The sequence below is a fragment of the Malus sylvestris genome, chromosome 4, assembly GCF_916048215.2.
Source record: "Malus sylvestris chromosome 4, drMalSylv7.2, whole genome shotgun sequence".
NCBI lineage: Eukaryota > Viridiplantae > Streptophyta > Magnoliopsida > Rosales > Rosaceae > Malus > Malus sylvestris.
Genome location: NC_062263.1, coordinates 8,499,083 through 8,511,785, shown reverse-complemented (window position 1 = coordinate 8,511,785; position 12,703 = coordinate 8,499,083). Strand labels below are relative to the sequence as shown.

The 12,703-nt window shown below is 33.9% G+C and overlaps 1 protein-coding gene across 1 annotated transcript; it reads left to right on the top strand.

Annotated features, from left to right (window-relative positions):
- The first annotated feature begins 7,249 nt into the window (after positions 1-7,249).
- Positions 7,250-10,377, top strand: LOC126619693 (cytochrome P450 87A3). The gene is made up of 9 exons (XM_050288109.1): positions 7,250-7,595; positions 7,831-8,152; positions 8,251-8,400; positions 8,558-8,809; positions 8,892-8,981; positions 9,085-9,163; positions 9,279-9,385; positions 9,490-9,617; positions 9,707-10,377. Exons 1-9 carry the CDS (start codon positions 7,402-7,404, stop codon positions 9,819-9,821), a joined length of 1,437 nt encoding a protein of 478 aa, XP_050144066.1. The 5' UTR covers positions 7,250-7,401; the 3' UTR covers positions 9,822-10,377.
- Positions 10,378-12,703: the final 2,326 nt, after the last annotated feature.

Genomic DNA, 12,703 nt, shown 5'->3' with positions numbered 1-12,703 from the left:
TACCAGCTTATGTTTCTTAGGGTCTAATTGACCATTTAAATCCAGCTTTGCTTAGCTCGTGTACCTTCATTTCTTTATGGAGCATATGCATTTAAAAATTAATGAAGACCCGAAGTGAAATGTTTGGAACCTTTTGGATGCAAGAAATATAACATATATATATATATATATCTGTGTGTTTTGTACTTGAGCATTTGCATTGCAGTTGAATAAGACCACATAATCTGTAGTGGCTCAAACAAACCAATTCTGCAGCATGGATAGCAATGTTAGACAAACTATTAGCCTCAAACCTTAAGAAATTGGGTTTGCACTAGTCCAGTGCAAGTCTTTGGACAAATTGGTACTAGGTGCACTAATTTTAAGGAAGTTCACCCCACTCTGGTAAAATTGGTTCAATCCACTCACTGGCGGATCAACATTAGGGCTACTTTTGATGTTCTCTTTGAGCATGCGTTTCATAAGGGTAGAATACGTGACAAAATGCGTCAAAAAGGGCAGAGGCAGGGCATGGAGCCAAGGGTAACTAGACAAAGTAACGGTGCGAATTCCATCTTGCCCCTAGAAGAAAAATTCCTATATCTACCATTGATTCCACCTAATAGCTCCTAAGACAGCGCCAATCAACGGGCCAACATTTATAGACAAGAATAAAAGATTATAGCCCACATGGTTGCAGCATTAAGCTAGCATGCTTCCAACAAACCACCAGAAAGTAGTAGTGATTCGGGTTGTGACTTAGGACTGCTAGCAAAGAAGGCTCTAAACAGATTAAACAATGTCCACTAGAATTACAAATCTTCGATTGTTAGAAAATTGATCAACAAACTATATGCAGTATTTACAATCAAGAGGTTCTGTATTAAGGTGTTCTGGAGATATTAGTAGTCTTCTAATCGTCCCTTAAACTTTTCAGGTACTTGCTTACGTGCATAGCAAACTAAACAAGTGGTACATGTTCATATTTTTTATTATTGTAATTATTATATATGTACGTGTTCTCAAATAAAAGAAATGTATGTGTACGTAATAAGAACAATGGCTCTTTGACTGGCTGAAGAGATGACCAAAAAAACTAAAGACGCTTACGCTTAAAGCTACGCTGAGACTAGAGCTTCTAAATCTTACAATAAAACATCGGAATTATCGATTTCAGTATGGTCATTAATTATTTAGATATATAGATTAGATTAATTGCTTACGCCTCACTCCCGTTGTATTGGACTAAGTCATATGTCTTACAAAATATAGTTTAAATTGATGGTCTTCCGCATTATTCATTTCCATAAGAAAAATTGATGCAAATCTTAGTGCTGGTTTGAGATTGTAGCGTTTTTTAAAAAATAGCTATTAAAAAATCTAGAACATCAAATGTGTTTAGTTAAAATAAAAAAAGTGCTTTTAAAAAAAAAAAATTTGTCAAAGACAGTAGAAAAACATAGAAAAGCATCAATATCCCTAAACCCTAATAAAAGCTACTTTTTTTTCCTCAAAGCATAGTAATCAATGTCCATTTAATAAAATTTCAAATAGCAAGTATACCCTCACATATTTTACAAAATTACAATTTTTCCCTTACATTATTGAGTTTGACAATTATTATATCACCTTAAATACCATATAATTTTTAGTCATTTAACATATGCATAACAATTTATATAAAAATTTACCAATCACTTAGACTTTTTCTTTTGGTTAAAAACAATTTTACAAAAAAATTTACTAAACACTCAACAACTTTATTTTATAACTGTTTATTTTCACAACACAGTATGAACAGTTTTTTTTTAATTTTTTTATTTTATTTATTTTAAATCACAGCAATACCAAATTAGCCCTTAAGCTGTCATTAATTTACTAATGCCAGATTATTGGTACACGATTCAGGAATTATGTACAAACATGCATGTACGATACGTATATTTGCTAACCATGTGTATACACATGCATGCATTTACAATATTAATCGTCACTTTCCAATGACGAAGAAACAAAGAAGCTAACCAGGTACCTTAATTAATTCTCCATGTATCAACTTATTCTTAGTTCTTCTCTATCTAACTGGTTTTTTGCTTACATATATCATCAAATCATTAACACATGATACGTACCAGTGTACAAGGCAACTTGAGGGCACAAGTTGGAACATAATACACACACACACACACACACACAATATGATCGTATATACGTGTGTCTTATTAAATCTCTGAGTAATGCTATTTATAAAACTGACCCCATTCTTGATCACATTCCTGGCAAAAAAAAATTTTCTAATACAAGGGAGGTCATATGTCTAGGTAGGTCACAACGTGAGGCCCATCTCTATTAAAAGGGTGACGACATATAATTAGTTTTATGTCTCTAGTTAATGTGTTGTATGTTTGGTTGAACACTATCTGGTTGAAGAATTAACTTTAATCTCTTGGATATGATTGAATAATTTTGGCCAGAATTACACAAAAGAGTATTGTTAGGGAGACGTATATTTGTACCAAATGACATTTGACAAATGATGCATACAATTAACATTCAATAAAATAAACTTCTGCCACATTAGGTGATACATACAAAATTATGGTATTCCTAATATCTGCCTAATGTTGTAGAACCAAAATTACATACTTAAAAACAATAATCTTTACAGTAACAAATGTACTCACAAGTGGTGAGTAGGGTTTTTCACTTCAACGCATTGCTAGATTAAAAATCTTCTCTCTTTTCTTTATCATAGTTTAGAGTAGTAGTATGACTTGTAATAATAAAAAAAAGAAGAATGTATTTGTGTTGGTAAACTTGGCTACAACAGTTCTACCTATATAATTGATGTCCTTAGGACTTAAGTCTTTTCTGGAAAGGGTTTGATAGTCGTGTCATAATTTAGGGAAGATGCTGAGGAATAAACAGTAAAAAGCGGTTTAGTCATTTTGACTACTACTACTACTATTTACTTGTTGCTTATAGTTTTAATTCATAGTACATTCCCAATGCGCACCTTATAGATAGAAACAACTTTCTCCTCAATCTTCTCCTTCTCGAGTAACTCGAAACCCATTCACCAAGTAACAAATAATTTGCTCCTAAACTCTTTCAGCACATAGAATCAAGTTATCTTGTTACACTGTTAATTTGATCCGATACATTATTGAAGTAAAATTTATTTTATTTATTGATGATTTAAAATAAATATTTTGACTAGTATTTTAAATTATATTATACTATGAAAAGAAAATATTTCCCTTATTCGATTGTATACTCACATAACACGTCAAGTTGTTTGAGAAGAGAGTACTATACTTCAATTCAAAGAATCAATTTTTAGGTAAAATTTTTGCTGTAAATGTTTTCTAGGGTTGATGTTTAATGACACCTCACAAAGTAGTGCCACCCCGTAATTATAAACCAACCATATGGATCTTCATACACCGTCCACTGGTAGACAAACTGAGATCATACACCTTCCAACTGGTAGACAAAATGAGGGCGGCGAAGTCAACAAAGATAATTGAAACTAAACATAGGAGATCTCTAGACGTGGACCCTTTCCCACCACCAGATCTAAGATAATTGAAACTAAACATAGGAGATCTCTAGATGTGGACCCTTTGGATTGTTTTCCCCTCCTAATCTCTCTGTACTTCTCTCCCCTCTTATTTGAACGGTCACAGTTAAGTCACGTCAACATCTTATATTGATTTTTTTTATAAAGACAATAAGACAAAAAACAATGTGTGAGAGAATGAGAGGGAAGAGAATGAGAATAGGAGGAGAGAGAATCCTACTCTTTGTTTTCCCACTATCAGATCCAAGTCCCCCAATCGTGATCATTTTCATTTTCCATTTCAAACAATAACAAAGAATTGAAGAAACAGCCTTTTAGGTCAATTCCTTATAGAAATATTTACTCGTGTATTTTGAGGTTTTAAATTTGAATTTCGCTATGCATAAGGAAAATAAATCAAACAAATTGAAAAGAAAACTAAAAAAAAGTTTAAAGGTCTAAGAGATCGTCAGCTATCATTAATAATATTAACAATCTCTACCTAGACTATACCTATGTTTAGGAAGAATTGCAGTAAAGGAGAATATACGTGAGAAAAGCTAGGGAGTAAAATAGAGAAAGCTGAGTGTAAAATTAAAATTTAGCCTATTAAAACTCTTGCAACTTGAATTACTATAATAGTCTTGATTTGTAACACAAATATTAAAACTCCTATGATTGCAAAGGTTATAATGGATATTTAACAATTTTTTTATTAAGAAAATACTAGAGACTACATTTTTGCACCACATTAATGTACGATTTGATTTGGCAACTGATTTGTACATGTTACGTCAATTAATGAATTTATATGATTGAATGTTGGTTGTATGAATTATTTGTCACATCATATAGTACAACAATTTGGTATAAATATAGGGATGTAATATTCACACACCCTATTATACTTCTCACACACTTTTTTAATTTTCGGCCATCAGATCGGATGAATTGAAGAAGATCAACGGACATCAAGGGGTATATGAGAAGTAAAATAGGATATGTGGATATCACATCCCTAAATATATGTCTCCCTAGCATTACTCGGTTGGTTAACAAGTAATTAACTTGATAGATATCGATAGATTATGAATCTTGAGCAAGCTTTCCAAGCCTTAAGTAGTTAACTTATCTTCATAAAAAACAAAAGTAGTTAAGTAATCTGTGTCATCCTATATTTGTATTGTATGCAAATATAATATTTTCTGAGTAGGGTTTTGAGATGGTTGAATGAGTTTAAAACTAGTCAAAAAAATAACAATCACCTGCAGTCAAAGTTGGAGGATCTCCATCCTTATGCTTTCTAACTAAGCCCTAAGCATAGCCTAATATGTTTAATTGATGTACATGTGAAAATTGCCTTCTCCTGTGGTATGGTGACTGATTGGACTACTCGTATTATATATAATGATACTGCTTATCATTGTGGATCATGATCCACGTACAGTGACCTACACCTACATTTGTGGTTGCAGTTGTTGCATCCCGTTCAGTCCGTGGCTCAATGGGGGCGGTGCTCTATGTGTCCAAATGGGTCAATGCAGTCAAATTAGCATGCCTACTCTTAAAGATTATGCAAGTTTCTACCCAAAATTTACGCTAGTGTCCATATTTGGCTAACATAATCATTCTGTTCCCCTTGATAAAAGCTGGGGAGGAGGATTATAACTTAAGACCTCGAGTGTAAGATAAATGTTTTTAATTACTTGAGTTACAAGTTATTTGTGATTACAATAATGATATAATAAATTGTAAGCGGTGCATAGTTTATTTATACGGTTTGTTTATAAATATCGACTATTCGTTATTCTATTGATTCAACTCAGGATCCACGTATCAATGTCCACCGAAGGGCCTTGGGTGCATGTAGGTAAATGACGTTCGTCAATCGACAACAATTTCCTTGTGCAGACAGATCGTCCAACATCGCCGACGGGTAGGAAGATTGACAAATGCTCGATATGGAAACTGCCGATGACCAAAGAGTACCAATTTACGTGACGAGCATTAATTGGTTATCCTCGTAACAAATGAGAGGTCTCCTTTGTTACCAGTCATGGAACCAACTAATTAGGGACCCGTGTCACTATCAAGCATCAGAAGCTCTTGGACTGGAGAAATTTTTTGTTGTGACAGGAACACGGATGGTACACCACGTGTTTTTATGTAAGTGGTGGAAAATTTTAATTTTTAAGTAATTAACCTTTTAACACATATATTCCACCATTTATATAAATACACATGAAGAACCATCTTATGTGACAGTCACACTGAAAAATTTCTCCTTGAACTGGTATAACACCGGTACTCATGGCTTTCTCCTAGCAGAGTCAGCACACTTTACATTGGTCAAAATTTTGGCATCAACACTAATAAACTTGGACCTTAATATTTATATAGAGGATGTTTATCAAGATTAGACGGTAAATTATTAGCATTATTAAGACCAAATTAGGTCAAATATACTACAGGTTGGGCTACTAAACCAAATTAGGCATTACTAAGTCCAAATTAGGCATTATTAAGATCAAATTAGGCATTAACTAAACTACATATTAATAGTATCCTCGTTGTCAACCAAAATCATATGAAATTATCAATTTAACCCTCTAATTAAAATTGAATATGAATAAGAAATATAGACAGAAATGTAACTTCACACAAACAAAATTTTGTTGGTTTTTTCAAAACCTCATTTACATGTGATTTTAATATATATCTGATAAAATAAAATAAAAATAAAAAAAATGAAAAATGGAAAAAATAAAAAATAAAAAATAAAACTTTAAAGCTCGCTCCCTACTCCCACATTCTCTCTCACTTTCTTGGTCTCTCCTTCTACTTTAAAAACAAAAATAAAAATTTTCACACATACTTTCTGTCGGTATGCTAGATAGACATTATTAAGACCAAATAAGCAAATGCATACAAAATCACAAGTGGTAGTAGCAATATTTGAGATCACAACTGATATATGCGTTAAGATTGAATACATTTGAGATCACCATTGATGTATGCATTAAGATTAATGAGGGTTTGATATTTGCTAGTATTAGTATGATCCATCAGGCAAATATCTAGGGAGAGATCTTATTCTAACAAACAAATTAAGAAACAAAGAAAATGAAACTGCAACGTCACATAGATATTGTATCATATTTAGCATTGATATTTGATAAGATTTCAGATATTGGTAAAACCCATTAGAGACACATGCTGTGAACCTCTATCTACTCAAAATCTAGGGAACTGTCCTGTTCCTGTAAAATCTCCTTAAAAATGGCCTGAATTCTGGCCTATCAATAACCTCAAATCATTGAGAGAGAGAGAGAGAGAGAGAGAGAGAGAGAGGAAGCATCCTGTGAGGTTCATGGTCATGCAACGCTTAATCTTTAATCAAATTTCTATAGAGGGGGTTGACAAAGGGTAATAAGTATTCTCTAGACAGAATTAATCCATAAATATTTATTCTATCTTCAACCAATATATAATTGAGCAACCAACTTTACCATACAAAAGAAAGCTGGAATGTAATATTACTAATATTTCTGACTAGTTGATGACTGGTTTTTATGCTCTTTTTGAATACTTGGAAAGCGTTTAATTGATAGTGACGTTACTAAGACTAAACTTAGTTGCATGAGAAAATATCTTCTATTTAAGAAGATCTCCTAATCAGATACATGCCAGCACTTCCTTTTCTTCCTGTCTGTCCATTCTTTCATTTCAAGCAATCTCAAGCTGTCCATTTTTTCCCCTCTTCTGTAAAAAATCAAGTGTTTGCAGCAGCATAAAAATCTGTTGTTAATTCTTCACTTCAAGATCTCTTGAAGCTGAAGTAGAAGTGAGAGTTTGAAAAGATGTGGGCTTTGTGCATTACAGCATTGGTTGTTATAAGCATTACACATTGGGTTTATAGGTGGAGAAATCCCAAATGCAATGGCAAACTTCCACCAGGCTCAATGGGATTGCCACTACTTGGGGAAACTTTACAATTCTTCACTCCCAACACCTCTTCTGATATTCCTCCCTTCATCAAGGAAAGAATGGAAAGGTGAAATTTGTGATAATTTGTGCGGGAAATGATTTGCGCGCTCCCTTTTTTCTCCTTCTGTACTCTTCTCCTTGTTTCTAGTCTCAGAATTGAATAAATCAAATGAGAATCAATGGAAAACAATGAGTGTAGGGCAGGAGAAACTGAGAGCGTGAAAATCATTGCCTCTTGCAATCTTCGACTCTCTTTTCTCTTTCATATTTTTAACATGCATTCTGAATTTTTCTGTTTCCAGATATGGACCAATTTTCAGGAGTAATTTGGTGGGAAGGCCAATTATCGTATCAACTGACCCGGATCTCAATTACTTTGTGTTCCAACAAGAGGGAAATTTGTTCCAAAGTTGGTATCCAGATACATTCACAGAGATTTTTGGCAGACAAAATGTTGGCTCCTTGCATGGGGTCATGTACAAATACCTCAAGAACATGGTCCTGCATCTCTTTGGCCCTGAAAGCCTTAAGAAAATGATCCCGGAAATTGAACAGGCAGCACTTAGCAGGTTACAACAATGGTCATCTCAGGACAGTACAGAATTAAAAGACTCAATTGCAAGCGTATTTTTCTGATAACCTTTCTTCTTTTTGACTTAGCATTCACTAAAACTTAGTGTCTTGTTTGAACTTTTGAGTCTGATTATCTTTGGTGTTTGCAGATGATATTTGATCTCACTGCAAAGAAACTTATTAGTTATGAGTCAAATAAGTCCTCGGAGAACTTACGGGAAAACTTCGTTGCGTTCATACAAGGATTGATCTCCTTTCCTATGGACATCCCTGGAACATCTTATCACAAGTGTTTAGTGGTAAACATATTTCTTTTGCACCATAACACTTGTTTGTTGCATTTAATTAGCCACAAAAATTTAAACGGTTCAAGTACGAAATAGTTTAATAGTGAAAGCATTCTAGATTCTAGTATCTAATTTATTATCTTGGTTTTGACAATCAAAAATTTCTCAGGGTAGGAAAAGTGCAATGAGAATGCTTAAGAACATGCTGCAGGAAAGACGAGCAGAGTCCCGGAAGCAGCCAATTGATTTTTTCGATTACGTGCTTGAAGAACTTAAGAAAGAGGGAACAATACTTACAGAGGGAATTGCTTTGGACTTAATGTTTGTGCTGCTTTTCGCGAGCTTCGAAACAACTTCCCTGGCTATAACATTAGCCATGAAGTTTCTTACAGACCATCCTCTTGTGCTAAAGCAATTGACGGTGCGAAAAAAAAAAATTCAAACTATGCTAGTGATTGATTTCAACATTTCAAAACATGTTAAAATTTTCTTTCTTGTGACAGGAAGAGCACGAGATGATTTTAAAGCAAAGGGAAAATTCCGATTCTGGACTCACATGGAAAGAGTACAAATCAATGAAATTTACGTTTCAGGTGAGTCTCACACTTCAACTTTCAATTCTTAGTTAAAAAAATATAGAAAAAAGAATTTCATATTCATAGCTCTGTCTAACAAACTGACAATTTCAACCTGCAGGTCATCAGCGAAACAGTTAGGCTGGCGAATATAGTTCCAGGCATCTTTCGAAAAGCAGTGAGAGAAATAAAATTTAAGGGTATGTAAGGAGTGATTAAGGAGTAATATATCTTTTTTTCTTCAATTATACAATAAAGTTACAATCATGAAAGTCATCCTAATTTTACTTGCTATACAAATTTGTTATGGTTCAGGATATACAATTCCAGCAGGTTGGGCAGTTATGGTTTGTCCACCAGCCGTACACTTAAACCCAGCCAAATACGAAAACCCAGTAGCCTTCAATCCATGCAGATGGGAGGTCAGTTCAATATCGGAGAATGGACAGTTCTAGTTCATCTGCAATCCTCTTTTTGGTACCATAATTTTAGTCCTCAGTTGTACTTCAAAAATGGATTAATGCAGGGCGTAGAAGTGTGCAATGCATCCAAACATTTCATGGCTTTTGGTGGTGGCATGAGATTTTGTGTTGGAACAGAATTTACTAAAGTGCAGATGGCTGTATTTCTACACTGCTTAGTTACCAAGTGCAGGTAAGAATGTCCGAACGCCGGCTTTTACAATTTGCAAATGGTAAGGTAGGGAGGGAGACTAATTACATGTTTACATCCAAAATTTTTAGGTGGGAACCAATCAAAGGAGGAGATATAGTCCGAACGCCGGGTTTACAATTTCCAAATGGTTTTCATGCGAAGATAATGGAGAAAGAAAAACAAGCAACAGAAAAAAACACATAATTCTCAAGCTGCAAAGAGGGATGGCATTTTAACATCACTATATTTGGTGAATATGTACAAAGAAGAAAAAGCAATTTCCATTGTCACTCTCCACAAACAAAGACCAACTCAAGTGTTTGTTTAGGGTCACATACAAAATTTTATGCTTCCAGTGCAATTTTTTTCTCCATTTTTCAATTGTGTGAAGGTGGAAGGAAAAAAAAAAGGAGAAAAAAAGAACAAATTAAACTATTTAAGAGATATGGATCCAACAAAAAATGCAATTTAATCAAATGGAGATAACTTGTAACCTTTTGTACGAAAATGCTCCAGCATGTTCTTCTTTTTCTTTTTTTTATTCGAGTGAAAAATGAGACCTACCTATTGCAATACCACATAAATGCTTAAGGGTAAGACCTCGTGTGGTATGTACGATTGGATTGGAATTGATAACTCTCTAATTTAAGGACCCATTGAGGTGAGTAATGAAAAAATTATGTCCAACTAAAGGGTAGAAGATGAATTACTCATGAAGAAAACTCATCTATTCCAATCATTTCCAAAATGGTAGGATTAAAAGAAATGAGTTTTCATCATGTCTAATCTCTTGTAGTCCCCTCCAAATAAAAAATCATTTACTTTTGCTTTCAATATACCTTGAAATTAGGGAGTTATCTATTCTAATCCAATCAAACATAACAACAAGCCCTATATAAATGGTGTCAGTTGGATAATAATAGTAATCATCATATCAGGCCCTTTAAGAGAGGGATCCCCATTTTTAAAAAAAAAATGGGAACACCCTCTTAACCATTAGATTTGACTTTAATGAAATTATGTGGCTGAGATTAAATCACAGACCACAGAATCTCAACCACAGGATTTCATTAAAGCCAAATCTAACGATCAAGAGGATGTCCCCCTTTTTTTTTTTTTTGAAAAATGGGGATCCCTTCCCTTAAAGGCTTCCATCATCATATAATCAATGTCTCATGAAGTGAACCGGATCGGTTTGGGGCTCATAGGGGTATGATGAGAAATTTTGGAACTTTTAATCTTTGGGTGCTGATAGGATTTTTACCATTACAAAAGTAAGGATAAAAACATTTAAAAAAACTTGTAAGAGAACAAAATACTTGTAATAAGATTGCTCAATACAAGGTCGTTCCCACAAAAATTATTTAAAACAATTTATGTAAAAACTAAATTTTAATTAATTATTTAAAACAAATTTTGGAAAAGGTTGATTTTGGAGTTTAAAATAATAAAAACGAATTTTAATTAAAACAAAGAAAAACTAACGAAAAGTCCAAAAAAAACTTTAGTTTTAATGAAAAAATGACAAATAAAGGTGTAGTGAAAAGTATCAGGGAAAGGTAAAAATGTGGTTTTTCGTTAAAAGTAAACAGTACCGGGAATGTTTCGTTAAAACTCCCTTAAAACAATTAAAGAAATGGGCAAAGTAAAGAAAGCAAAAGAAAACAGTTTTTGAAAATAAAATTGTAAAAAGCACTACGGTCCACCATCACATTAACAATCTTATGTAATTCTTCCAATCACTTATAACTTATATATACATATTTTGAAGGTTAGGTGTTCCTAAAATATGCTCTACTTGGACCCCAATATAGAATTATATCAAACATGCAATTCGTCTATGGTATTTAGATCAAATCTAAACATGCAAGACTCATTAAGTTTTATGAAAACCCTTTGAAAAATCATGAAACTGACACACCCTGACCCAGAATGTCCACTAGGACTCCGAATCAAGTTGTGCTGGCCGACACCTGGAAAGTGACGAAGCCATGAAGTGTAGTGATGTGGAAAATATGAATAAATTTAAACCTAAAAGTTCTTAAATACAAGAGTGCTATGTGAGCGAGAATGAACCCAATTCACATGTGATGACAGAGCATAAATACTGTACAGTAAAATATGGTGAGAAATTATATCATCAAAGGTAACCGTCTACCCTAAAATTTGCCAAGAATCCTCGTCGATATGAAATCTCATCTACTAAACCTGGAGGGGTGAAAAACAAAGGGGAGTGAGCCTGAAAATATAATTTTAATTAAAAACCTTTTGAAAACGTTATAACCCCTCGCCATAAAATATGTATAGTTTCTAAAATATACATACTACGTATAGTATGAAAATACTTATCGTAGCCTGCAAAACGTAAATAAGACATGATATCCCAAAATCACAAAATCTCCACAGTAAAATCAAGTGCTCAACAACCTATGCTAGCACATCAGTCCGAGTCGCCTAATGCGACTTGTAAGACAGGATTGGCACCTACTTGGATCCAAGGCGATACGGTGCGGGAGGTGAACATATATGTGAAGGATTGGCCCTGGCTTGGGACGATAGCACTAACACTAGGGTGAAGCAATGATGAGCATTACATGAATATAAGCATGCCATAATGATGCAATAATTCTAACCAACATAATAACCTTACCTGAACTTACCTGCGCATCTCGTAGGATCATTTTGGCATTTCACAATTTCACAACAATGCAACATTTCTTAATCATGGCATGAAATGCATAAATCAATTCAAAAGCATTTGTGGAAACTATAAAATATATATATACACACACACACACACTATAAAAAGGAAAATACCCACTCACCCGAAGTCTGCGCTACAACTTCCTAACATGAATATCGAGGCATCACGAACAATCGTCTCCTAGAATAAATATCAAATAACGTCTCAGAATTCTTATTGATAGAACACGTAACTTACATAAAACGCATCTCCAAGAACGTTCTAGAATGATTTGAAACCCATTGACCAAAAGTCAACCATCAGTCAAAGGTCGACGGTAGGGTCCACAACCCTACGTAACTCGATCCGAAAAATTAGCACCTCAGATTTCCAATCTATAACT